General features: G+C 34.1%; 1 protein-coding gene across 1 annotated transcript in view; it reads right to left on the bottom strand.

Moving 5' to 3' along the window:
• LOC150092745 (ATP-dependent RNA helicase A-like) overlaps nt 1-13,531 on the bottom strand; it is a 337,554-nt gene that overhangs the window by 164,694 nt on the left and 159,329 nt on the right. The window contains 3 exon segments of the mRNA XM_090414778.1: nt 3,061-3,202; nt 7,743-7,814; nt 9,514-9,633. Coding sequence (XP_090270904.1) covers nt 3,061-3,202; nt 7,743-7,814; nt 9,514-9,633 — 334 coding nt within the window.

Raw genomic sequence — 13,531 nt, 5'->3', positions numbered from 1 at the left:
CTATTATAGCCTGTTTTTGTTTAGGAGTGTCCCTTATTTAAATACATTGGCTATCAATACTCAAGAGGGGGATATATATTTAGAGCATTTTGGTGAGTATAGAAGGCAATTAAGGTAGAATAAAAGAGGTGGAAAAATTTTGGTACCTGTTTTGATTCTATGATGTCTTCCACTTCCATGATACTCGCTGAAGGACGTTTATAAACAGAGGGGGGGGGGGGTGTTTTGACGTGGGAAAATAAGTTTGGATAACCCAGGTTAATATTAATAATATATATATATATAAATGTATACATATATTATTTTGAATTAAGGCGCATTTTTGTGTGTGTGTGTGGGGGGGGGGGGGGTATACTAATGTGGCAATTGGGGCAGGGTTAACGGGGTGTGGAACCGTTTCGGTCGTGTGACCATCCTGCGAACTTTTTCCGAGGACAGTTATACATTGTTAGCTCAGTAAATAGTTATTTACTGAACTAGCAATGTATACATTTGTTATTTCTTATTGGTTAGTGATTTATATTTTGCAAACAAAACCCTTTTCATCTATCAATCTATTCATAAGTTTTTGTTTTTTTTTAATTATGTCCATCATAAATGCAAATATGAAAGTCTAAAGCTTATAGGATCATGTATTCTTCACTCCGCCCCAGATAATTATAGCACAAGCACACATAATATCAGACATAAATTATTCATAATTGATTTTCCAATAATACCTTATATTTGCTATTCTTGACATATTTTAGTAAAGTAAGTATAATAACTAATAATCAAATATATGATCTTTAATTATTGTTTAATATATTCTGAAAATAACTCCCCCCCCAACACTGCAGGACTGGTTACAATTGAAGAAACCATCACGAAAAGCAGCCTGTCCAACAACACACAGGAATGAAATTGCTCTCAATTTGACTCACTTCACCTGACTGTTAAGTTCACGGTGGACAAGCTACTACTATTGCCCTGGCATGAGTGTATTAAAGAAAAGGTTCTGCTCCTGAGAACCTCTTTTTTGGGTTGAACGTAACCTGTTCTTTCCTGAGTTTCTCCTTCACAATTTTGCTTAGTTCAATTATGCTTGCATAAATCTTATATTGAACACTAGATAAGAACATTTCTTATAATTCTCATTAGGTTTTATTTTCCTTTTCACAGACAAGAACTATGATAGTTCTGCTTCAACCTGCTGTGTAACCAATCTAACGAATTATGCACTGTGATCAACCATAAACATTTTTAACTTCCATAGAAGGCATCTAGAGTAGATCAAATGTGATCTACTCTAGATGCCTTCCCACATTTCAGATTTCTGGTGTCTTTTTTTTTTTTTTTTATTTCTGTAGTGATATGCACTGATTACATTTCTCTTGAACCGCTGGTTCTCTCAGTGCTTATCTGATTTAACAATATTCAAAGTAATTATTTCAGACAGCCAGAATAAAATATCCTTATTTCCTGTGTTTTTCCCCACTAATCTGATTGCTTTTAAGTATTATTTACTCTCTTTCAAAGCTGTCCTTCTGCCCAATAGCTGTTTGAACATTTTGTAAGGCAGCTATTGAGTGGAGTAAGAGGTAAGAGGCTTTTAGTGACCAGCACAATAACCTTTCTTTCCCTCCCCTCCATATTCTCTGAGGACAGTTGCTGGTGTATTTGCCAGAAACTTTCTATATGATTTTGTCTTTTCTAGCACTGCCTCTAAAAGTACATGACGTTTGGATTTTTCTATCTCTGTTTAAAAAAACCCCACAAGTCTCTTAATATAAACTAATCAATGTCTTCTTCAGATTCTGTTCGTCGATATACAAGGTTTGATTCCATTTTCACTCCTTCATTTTTTCCCTCCCCAGTGACATTTGTATATTTCTGTGTACAGTTTACCTCTGAAAGTTGCTTTTCAATGTGACATTCATTTTTATTCTGATCCAAATTTAAAGGTGATCACTTAACTATTTCAAATCCCCTGTATATTGTAGTATCCTGAACCAGGGTGAAGTAGTCGATTGTGTTTGAATTTGTGCACAAGTCCATATCGTGGACAGAAATCCAGTAATTACCGCCACTGTTATTAAACTTGCTCATTTCTTCAAATTTTTCAAAACATTTCTACATGTCTATGTATTAATTTTCTGATTATCAGTTTAAATTTCCAACAAGGCCTTTTCCCATTTTTATTTATGTCTGCTAATGATTAAACACTCTTCAGCTCTATTAAAAACTTTCCATGAGACCATAAGCAGCAGCAAGTCTCAATGTTTATTTCCCATTTTGAAAGTTGCCAGTGTCTACATGAAATTAGCTGTCAATCAAAAAAGCCTTCATGTTTAGTGTTAAATGCTATAGCTACTCCATCCTTTCTCTGATCACTATTGATGGAATATAATATGTATTATTTCAAATTATCCAATCTGCTTGTTTTCCTTGTTCTCTGCAACAACAATTATGTCAACTTGGTATTTGACTTCTGCGAGTTCCACTTCCCCCCTCCCCACAATGGTACCTCCCCATCTTCAGTTCTGCCAATAGTTAACTTTTCACCATTTGACCTAGTCTTCAGGTGAAAAGAAAACAGCTCTAAAAACAAATCCAATTTGCTGATATAATACATTGGTCCCAATAGCCATAACTCCAAACAGATAACAGCCAATCAACATGATATTTTTTCATGCTGTATCATCCTGTGTGTTTCATTCATTCATTATCCAGGTATACATTTACATTAAACAATATCACTATATCAATTTTACAGTTTTCAACAGATGGAATTTTTCATTTAATGAAAGGTGGGAAAGAGAATGAGAGGTAGATGTTTCTTTCACAGAGCGGTGCGTGTTTGATTGCTATCGGATGTTGTATGTGCAAGTAGCGTGAATGAATTCAAGGAGAGGTGTGCGAGCTGTCATACCTGTCCCTCAACGAATCCCTGATTGCCTGGAGGTCTAATAATAATATATTGTAAGGATAGTTATCTTATGTTACATAATTTTTGTTAAAATGTGATGTACAATTTCTGTTGCAACTACAATTTCAAATATTGTTTTCAATTAAACTTACCAACTGTACAAAAGAGAATAGATCCATAGGGACGAGGAAGGCAAGATTCAAAGCGTACGCTATACCCAGTGCTATTTCCCAAAGATTCCCCTCTTTCGTCAGCAATTCTTTCTGATACTGAGACTGCACTAATTCTTCGAGGCTAAATAAACACTTTAAAAATTAATCCTGTACACATTTTTATGAATGTGATTTAATTATTAAAGCAACTACAGCAATTTCGACAGAACAAAAACATCTAATAAAACCATGTCAGTTATTTTACATCGCATTTATCTTTTTAGTTGAAAATTCTACATACTCATCGTAACAAAAATATGTTTATTTATGAAGCTGACAAAGTTCTAAAAACCTTAACCAATAACCCAATATTCAATCACATGTTAAATTGAACAAGCCAAAACATATAAAAACATACTAATTTATTACCATCTATTACCAGACTTATCATCTTGATATAACAGTTAGCATTAAGTTATGGATACGTGCAAACAGAATTTCTCTAGAGCACCTGAAGATGAAATTAAAGATACAATGCATATCTTATCTTGTGCAGCTGATATACTATGAAGTAAACTCCTAGGAAACACACAAACTATCTGTTATAGTAGATAGATTATTATAGTGAATTTAAAATGAATATAATATGGACAAAATATGAATTGTAACTATGGTACTTTGATTAGGATTTTTCAACAATATGTTATAGTTGTGTTTGCTATAGTGCTAGAAAAGAAAAACACCTGTACATTTTTTTCAGGACTTTTCTTCTGTGTCCCTATATACATATACAAATGAAAAGGAGGACCACATTTAAAATCATAAAAACTCTGATCATCATCATCATCAAATTCATGCCATGTACCCACAAGGGGTGTACAGGATATGATAGTACTACATGAAAAAATTATATCATTACTAACTTCCTATCTACAATTTTCCTCCAAATCAGTCTGTTACTTGTCAAGACTCCAACATTATCAGATCTTATATTTCTATCGTCTAAGGCACTTTGTACCGTATCAATCCACCTATATCTTGGTCTTCCTCTGGGTCGTTTTGCTGCAACCCTGGCAGAGAACACTTGTTTTGCTAATCTTTCCTCGTCCATTCTGTTTAGGTGACCATACCACCTGAGATTAGCTCTGTTAATGCATTCCTGGATGCTGACAATATCAAGTTCTTTCCTAATATCCTCGTTTTTAATATGATATTGCCATTGATGCCACCTGCTCACGCCTATAATCTTTCTCAGGACTCTCATATCTGCGGTCTCTAGTCTTTGGTCAAGTGTTTTACTTCTGACCCAGCTCTCAGATCCATAAGTTAAAACTGGTTTGAACACTATCTTGTATACAGCCAATTTAGTGTTTCGACTAATTTCTCTCTTATTCCATATGAATTTATTCAATTGACTTCCCACCATACCAGCTTTGCTGATTCTGTTGTCTATTTCTATATTTAATTTACCATCTTCAGTAAAAATCGTGCATAAGTAGATGAAATGCTTTACTTGTTCCATAGGTTCTCCATTCACAACACAGTTGACATTTTCAATGATTCTGCCTATTTTCATTGTCTTTGTTTTTTTATTGCTGACCATCATACCATATCTATTACAACAACTATGCAATTTAGTCAGAGAATCTTGCAGACTTGTAGCGGATTTATTTAGAAGTATAACATCATCTGCATAAAGCAAAGAGCTGACATTAATATCTCTAATTTTGATATCATTTTTAATACCACTTTCCTTCATAATGCGATCCATATAGATAATGAATAACAGAGGGGATAATGTACATCCTTGTCTCACACCAGATTTAACATTAAATCATCTTCCTGTACTTCCTTCAATTCTAACTGCTGACTCACAACTCAAATGACTAAGTATTGCTTGATATAATGCCTCATGAAACCATATAACTGCAGTGTATTGAATAGCTTCTCTCTTGGCACCTTATCATATGCCTTTTTCAAGTCGACAAAACTTAAATACAGATCTCTGTTATATTCCCATGCTTTCTCGACTATTTGTCGTAAAGTGAAGATCTGATCCTGACAGCCTCTGTTTGGCCTGAATCCAGCTTGTTCTTCACCAAGCTTTTCTTCCACAATTCTTCTCAACCGTTTCTCAAGTATACTTGCATAGATCTTGCCAGGAACACTCAGTAGGGAAATAACTGTAATTCTCACATTCAGTTTTATTTCCCTTTTTATATATGGGTACTATTAGAGCTCTACTCCAATCATCTGGAATTTGTCCCTCTGTCCAGGCTTTCTGAACTATGCAGTGCAGCCACTGTAAGACTCTTATACCACCATACTTCAGCATTTCTGGTCGAATATCACCTACTCCTGCTGCTTTCTGAATTCTGCAGATGGACAAAGCCAATGATATCATATGACATGGCAGCAATTGAAAAAATAGTTGAAAAGTATTTAGGTTGCTTTTTTCTGAATATAAAAAGATATTACACATTTTAAGAAAATAAAAAAATCCCTAATACTTTTTTCTTAACTTTTAACATCTATCTACTTAATCACACACTGCATGATATCTGTTGTGTTAAAAGTAAAACAGAACATAAAATTTTATTTTTGCATTTTTATGTGGTTCCATTGTTAGATGAAATATGTAAAAACAGAATCCTATTTTTCTTGAGTGCTTGATGTACATCGTTTTTAATCTTTCCTCAATCATTTACTGAAAATCTTTTATAAAAATAAACTTTCAAAGAAATTTTTTTTGTTTGTTCCAATCTTTTATTTTATTATTTTTTTTGTAATGTTTAATTCACCAGCTAAATATTAGATGAAGCGAATTAAATTGCAAACTGAATATTCTGTATTTGTTTATTTATCCAAAACATGCTTTGGCACATCTCAAATTGGTAGTAAAGTTAGCAAAATCACTTGTCCTTTCATATATAGCCTTCCTCCTCCATTAAAAATTCCATTCACTTTAGAACTTCCTTCTCTAATGTCCATGAATTAATTCACTACACAATTCAAGTTATTTTACATGAAAAAAGATAGGTTGGAAATGGGCTCCATTCTCATTTTCCCGTTTAGCCAATTGCTGTATAGAATACCTAGAGAATAGAGCACTGAACACTGCCACACCCGAACCAGCAGTCAGGCAATGCTATGTACGTAATGCTTTCCTTTAGTGTTCCACGGTTATCAGTATTCATTTCAGATAAATTATGGAGACTACAACCATGTCAAAATTAATTACTTTAATTTCCCAACATTTTGATCCTCATATTAAGGTCATCATCTGGAGTGCACGCACACACACACGATATATATTAAATTTCAAACAGTATGCCAAAGAGAGAATGATTTGATCAGCTGTATTCTACTGGTTTGATCTCTAACTTAAAAAAAAAAAAAACATCAAAACTGTGTTCTATTTATAACATTATTAACAAATTCATATAGATAGTTTTATTTCAGCAAAAGTGGTGTCCTAATCATTTAACATGAGTGTTGTTATATTACAGTTAAGATACTGGATTACTTACAGTCTTAAGTTTTGTAAGTGATCCAGGATCTTAACTCTAGGATAATAATACTAGAGTTAATATAATAGAATATAGCTTTGATACAGTGTTTTTTTTTTTTTCACTAGAAGTCAGGCCAGTAGAATATGGTTGAATCAAATCATGGTCTTTTTGGCATACTGTTTGAAATGTAATACAGCTCGTCATACAATATGTATACTCCAAATGATGACCTTAATATTAAGGTCAAAATGTTGAAAAATAAAATTAATTAATTTTAACATGGTTACAGTCTCCATAATTTGTCTGAAATGAATGTAGATGATGCTATTTTACCCATCACCACCAAGAGGCATCAGATTTTTAATACATTTAACAAGCAATTTTACACACACACAAAGAGAAAAACAAAGAATTGTCTACATATAATCAAAATTATTCATCAACTTTTTTCTGTTGAAAGAATTTAACATCAGCAGTTACACCATCATCCAGTCCAACAGTACAGCATCCTCAAAACACTAAATACACATCAAACAGGACCGTTTGCATTGATGATATACATCTTGCCACAGAGCTTATTGTCAAAGCACCATTTCAGTCAATAGTTAAAACCCCTATAAAATAGACAAAATACTACATGTCCTTTCCTAATCCCACAATCTCACGATCACAATAAAACTAATCCCATTCCTTGTAATCTGGATACACAGGGAAAAGACAGCTCAAGTTCTTTATAAATATAATCTCCATGTCATTTTCATTTAACAACAACAATGCAACCTTATCCATTCTCTCAAGGACAAACACCATCGACAAAGAAATCCTGGGATGTATAAAGTTATACGTACTTTGGCCTGTAATGAACTGACTGGATCTTAACGTTTGCCTCCAACAGCATTAAAGCTATGCTCACTATCACTGTTGTGGCAAACCAGTAATGGCAGAGAATATCACATCATGCAGTATTAAATGGAAGAAAGCCACTAATTTCCATAATTTTCTACTAGCTCCATCTCTTTTCCATTGATGCTTCTTAAACTAATGGTGCCATTCTTCAATTATGTTTAATTTAAAACTATCACATTTTTTGTGTGCACTGTTTAATTTTGACAATAATTAAACATTGATTTTAAGATGAACATGTCCACATTTATAAAAACTATTCCTTACCTGTGTAACAACAATAGAGCATTCTGCTCCACATCCTGATTTAATATAATAATCTAGAATATACTGGGGTACCTGTAAAAAAAAAAAAGCAACAATTATATACTTTCAATAATTTCATACATAAGAAAAACTGGATACATCTCAAAAATCATGACATTATGCTAAAGGGATGTGGGTTTCTCAGATAGATGGACAGAATAGAGATTGCAAAACAATATTCAAAAGTTAGTTTAATGAAATTCATAAACCAATAACACTAATTTCATCAAAAAATCTATGCTTTGGAGTACTTGCTTTCCTTCACAAAGTTATCCATATCAATGATGTATAATAATAATGGAAAGAGTGTGTATCCTTACCTAACAGCTAAGCTACCTAGAGAACAAACAACATTCACAGCAATACTTCCCTAATCTAACCATAAATACTGTTACAACTTGAACACCATGATAAATCTTTAATCTATCAGTAAATCATTTATAGCTTTTGGCACATACAAACCACTTGAATAACGTACATATAGCAGCACTCCATGTCTGAAATGTCTCCCCTTTTTGCCTTCATGTCCAAAGTCTGTGAGCATACATATCAACGGTAGCATGCACAACATCCAATGGAAATGCTGCTACTGCTTGCTCCAAATCTCCTTTCAGACTGCTGGAGTGTCAGTTCTTGAGGCTAATCTCTCTCAAGCTCTGACCACAATTTGAGGTCCAGCAGATTCAGATTGGGACTTCCAGAAAGCTAATCACATGGTTATATGTGGTCAGACACATTCACCTCCAACCACTGGTATAAATATCCTACATCCATGAAAAAGCTGCATATATGCCTATTTTCAAAGAATAAGAAATTGTAAAAACTTTTGGTGTACTAGCCATTAGGAAAGTAAATTCTGGTACATCCCTCACAATTAATGACAAATTAACAATGAGCAGGTGCACACACACACACACTTTACAAATATTAAATATGAGTAGTCAGAATTTGGATTCTTGTCAGTAGTAAAGCTTTTGTGTGTGTGTGTGTGTGTGTGTGTGTGTGTGTGTGTGTGTGTGTGTGTGTGTGTGTGTGCATGCTTATTTTATGAAGTATAGAATTAATTGAAAGTTAAGTAAGGCTTAAATGACAACCTGTGCTGTGTTCCAGACTTATAAATCAGAAGCAATAACTATACTAACTGGAAGCATATATCACCAAAAAGTTTTTCTATTATCAATAATACTTTCAATAATTTTAACAGAAAATGAATAGGGGAAAACACAACTGCAGGAGACTTAGAATTGTGTAAATGCCTATATTCACAATAATAAAACTTCATTTGGATTGGCAATCTAATAATGCGATACCATTTATCAGACTGAAAATGTGAAATGTTAAGAAAAAGAAATGAACAAAAATGACTAAGTACTACAGCTGTGTTTCTTCGTTGTGTTCAGTTGATCAACATTTATCACTGTATGTTTATTACTAATCTCTTTATAATCTCTTTACATGCTTATCAATTGAAACCCTTAACCTTAATCAAACACACTCTTCATTTCACCTTACCCACAGGGATAGGTTTTTCCATATCCCTCTCATTATTCAAGAAAATTTTATTCCCCCCCCCCCCCACCACCACACACACACACAGTAATCCGACTAAAAATTAATCTTGTTTGCTAGTAGCAATGAAATTCAGTTAACGTTACTGATTGGTGTGCTACACTATTGCAAATAACAAATGTCAAAAGAACCACAAGTGATGTTATATAAAAGCAATACAAACCTGAGTAGTTTTTCCACATCCTGTGGCCCCTCTTATAATTACAACAGAATTATGATGGATAGCTTCTAAAATTTCATCATGAGACAAGGCAACTGGTAATTTCTGTCTATCTTCTAGCATCTAATAGAAATCACAAAAATTATTCTTCAGAAATAAACTACACAATTTACATTGATGCAGTAAATTTAATGTAATATAAGTTTTGAATATTGTTGATTGCAGACTTATTTATTTATTCGTATGGAGTTTCCTCCCTTTTTCTCCCCCGTCCCTATTGGGGCGAGTTGAGCCCCTCATGGGGGGTTAAGTATTTATGACTGTAGATCCGTGTGTTCACAGGGCCGGTTTGCCTTCTTGCGGGATGAAAAACCCCAGATAAACTGGGGGAAAAAACCCTGCTCTCCACACCCAAGACCGGCAAACTTGGCTATGACTAAGGAAGATCCTTAAGCTCCTCACGTCGGCGACGGGAATTGAACCAAGGACACTCATTCCTCAGGTATATGGTTGCAAAGTGCACAGCCACTAGGCTAACCATGTGATTGCAGACTAAAGGAACTATACTGAAAGACAGGTTTACAGATGCAGTCATTCATAATATTATTAATGGGTATCATCACATTGAAAAAACAGTTAAAACAGTGTTGCCCCAATGAATTAAAAAATAATGCAATGATGAAGAAACCCAGAATTAAGAACAATGTAATATCTTTCCAGATAACTAATGAAGATGTCATGGCAGTGATAAGGTTAATCAATGTTTGACAATCTTCACATGAAACATTTGGAAATAGGAAGTAATGTCAAAAAGAACTAATATTTCTGAATCTGAATTGGCTTAGTTCTCCCTTTAAGCAGCCAAGCACAATCTAGTCTATTATAATTTACTTTGTAATTAAAAAAGCACTTTTAGTAACATTAAGTGTTTCAATTAAAATTAAAATGGGAGTTACTGTGAGATTATTCTTTGTGCATTCTAACAGATTAAGAATAATAACATGTTTTAATATTTTTAAGGCTTTGCTTGAGTTAACAGGTTAGTCACACATACAGAAGTATTATTAGTGAAATGGGCATGCATACAGATCCTTCCACGAACTCCAAGATGATGATCATGAAATCCAAATAGAGAAAAAGATAGTAATAAAATAGGCAGGGAGGTTACTGATCCCACATTCTACACAGATCATCAGTTCCAAATTAAGCATTTGAGAGTTATGCTAAAGTTATGTTCTCCACGATAATGCAGTCAAGTCTGAACATATAGATTTAAGGAAGGACAGCTTGTTAAGCATGTGCCAATTTTAATCTCCACTTTCCAAATTATAATTTTTTATGCTACTTCATCAGTGTTCAATCCCTAGAAAGAACAGTAAACAACCAAATAGATCATGTAACGACAAACAATAGAAACATAATATGATATACAGAACAGGCAAATTAATAATGTCAGTCAGATTACTGTGTGTGTAAAAATATCCATACCTATACAGGAGGTGATGCAGATACTGATCATTATCTGTTGATAGCAAATTTCAGGCTAAAACTTTGTCAGATGGAAAAATGTTAACAAAAACAGAAATACCAATAGATATATCAAAAATGTGAGGATGCAAATATATGAAAAAAAATGTAAAGAAAATATAAGGCAGGAAATAGAATATTCAAACCCTTCTACACCTGAGAGAAAGAGAAAACAAATGGACTCAAAAATATTATTACTCGTTGTGCAGAAAAAATCCTTCAATTCACAAACAGAAAAAACAAATAATTCAATAATGTAGTAAACAGGCTATAAAGAAACGTAATAAATGGTACAAGCCCCATCATGAGAACATACTAAGTGTTATAGGATGTGTAGAAATTTAACTAGTGGTAAACATTAACCGAAGACACTGAAAATAATACAAATAACTGAGGTTTTTCAGATGTAGTAGAATAATTAAGATAATCATAAAATTAAGATAAGATAATCTCTCAAACTATTAGGTCAATATTTTGAAAGACTACTTAACAAGCCATCACCACAACACCATTCCCATTCGTGTCGTCTCCTATCTAGGAGGTTGACTACCATGATGTGACTCATGGTTAACTACAGGCATAACGACATGTGGTGAGGATCCTATCTCCCACATATTGTCATAAGTATTCATGGATGTAATCTGTCTGTGTTCACGGGGCCAGTTTGTCTGTTCTGAGGGATGAAAAATCCAAGATTCCAGGTGGAAAAAACCCTCTATCTCAGTATTAGACCAGCTAACTCATCTTTAGTTGAAACAGACCACATAAAGTTCCCCACATCAAAAACGGAAATCAAACCCAGGTCTTTCTGACCAAAGAGCGTGATCTATACCGACTGAGCTATGAAGGCTCACCACAACACCAGATGTAAAATATTATTGAAGCACTAAAAATAATAAGGCAGCTGATGAAAATAAAATTATAGCAAAACTTGAAAAATTGGAGGAACAACCGTAACAGTGAGATTTATGAACTCAAGATACCACAAAAAGAAATCCCACTTGATTGGAATACAGCCATACTGCATTCTATTTTCAAAGAGTAGATCCTATGATAACCAGTAACTACAGAGGTATTTCTCTCTTGGACACTTGCTACAAAATACTGTCTACACTGATCTGGAAAAGAATAAATGATTATGCTTCAAACATCATCATAGGAGGGTATTAGTGTGGATTCTGCAAGTCAACAACTGTTCGAAAAACATTACGAATCTGATAAAGAATTACATCTAATACATGCGGACCACGAACAAGCATATTACAGTATACATCAAAACACAGTATAATGCAGTGAAACTTTTTAGAATACCACAAAAGTATACACCGTATTAGCCGGCATATAAGATGCACCCCCTTTTTTGTACACATTTTTTAGAAAAAAAACTTTATCACTGAATATTATAATGAATTTACATAATGAAATTCAATAATCGTTTTTTCACATTCAGCTGGAATCTTTTGTGATATTTTTGTTTTAGTCCGCATACATAGCTGGTTTCTCTTCATGAATCTTGAACACAATGATGTCGATCCAGTAAAGTTGGCGATCCCTCTGTTAGTGGCTATCGCTTTTGCTTGATGAATAATCATTTTGGTAGACACTGGAAGTCCCACTTTTCTGTGGTCTAAATTCCAAGTATTCAGTTCTGCCCATTTTGTAGTTCCACTTCGTAGGTTATGTCTGCTGTGAGTTGCTTTTGTTAGATCCTCTTCCTGATTCTGCCAAGTTCTTATCATTTTCTCAGTTGGGGGTGGCCCAAAATGCCTCTGTGCAGCCCTGTTTCCACGTTCTTTAGCATACAATATTGCATACAAGGCAACGTAGCTTGCATACAATATTGTAGCAATGCCGATGTTTTTCACCTATAATTTGCCAAGAAATTTAGAGAAAATTCAACAGTATATCTGTGATTTAACAGCTGTAATCATAGATGATAGTGCATACGCATCCACTGAACTCTATGTATAGTACGCCCACAGATTCGAGACCCTTCGACACTTCTGCAGATGTCAACAGAAGAAGAATCCATTCCGATAATAGGGTAATCAATCCGTATTGTGGGATGAGTTGTTTATTATTACACATCGGAAAATTAACTTCTCTTTTATGATCGTTGTAGTTAACTATGTTGCTTTTATAACAGTTGGAAAATTTTACCTATAAAGCACATGATTTCGCGTGTTGGCAACCAATTCATACATCCTTCATTTCTTTCTCCTCTTCAGCATGAATCGACTATTCTTGGCAAGGCTCCAAGTGAAGATCTCTGAAGTGCGGGCATACTATAACTGGAATGCTCTCACATGCCGCAAGGAAGCAAGAAAGAAATCGGGTAACTCGGAAATTCAGAGTTATGCGAGTTCCGAGTTGGAACAGAGAAAATTTCAATGAAAGTAATAAAAAACTTAGTATCGGAATATAAGACGCACCCTGTTTTTCAGACCTATTTTCAAAGAAAAGTGTGTCTCATACGCCGGCAAATACGGTAAAT

The sequence above is a fragment of the Typopeltis vanoorti genome, chromosome 25 (assembly GCF_054136105.1).
Source record: "Typopeltis vanoorti isolate ZY-2024b chromosome 25, IOZ_Tvanoo_1.0, whole genome shotgun sequence".
In the NCBI taxonomy this organism is placed as follows: domain Eukaryota; kingdom Metazoa; phylum Arthropoda; class Arachnida; order Uropygi; family Thelyphonidae; genus Typopeltis; species Typopeltis vanoorti.
This window is presented reverse-complemented; position numbering and strand designations above follow the sequence as displayed.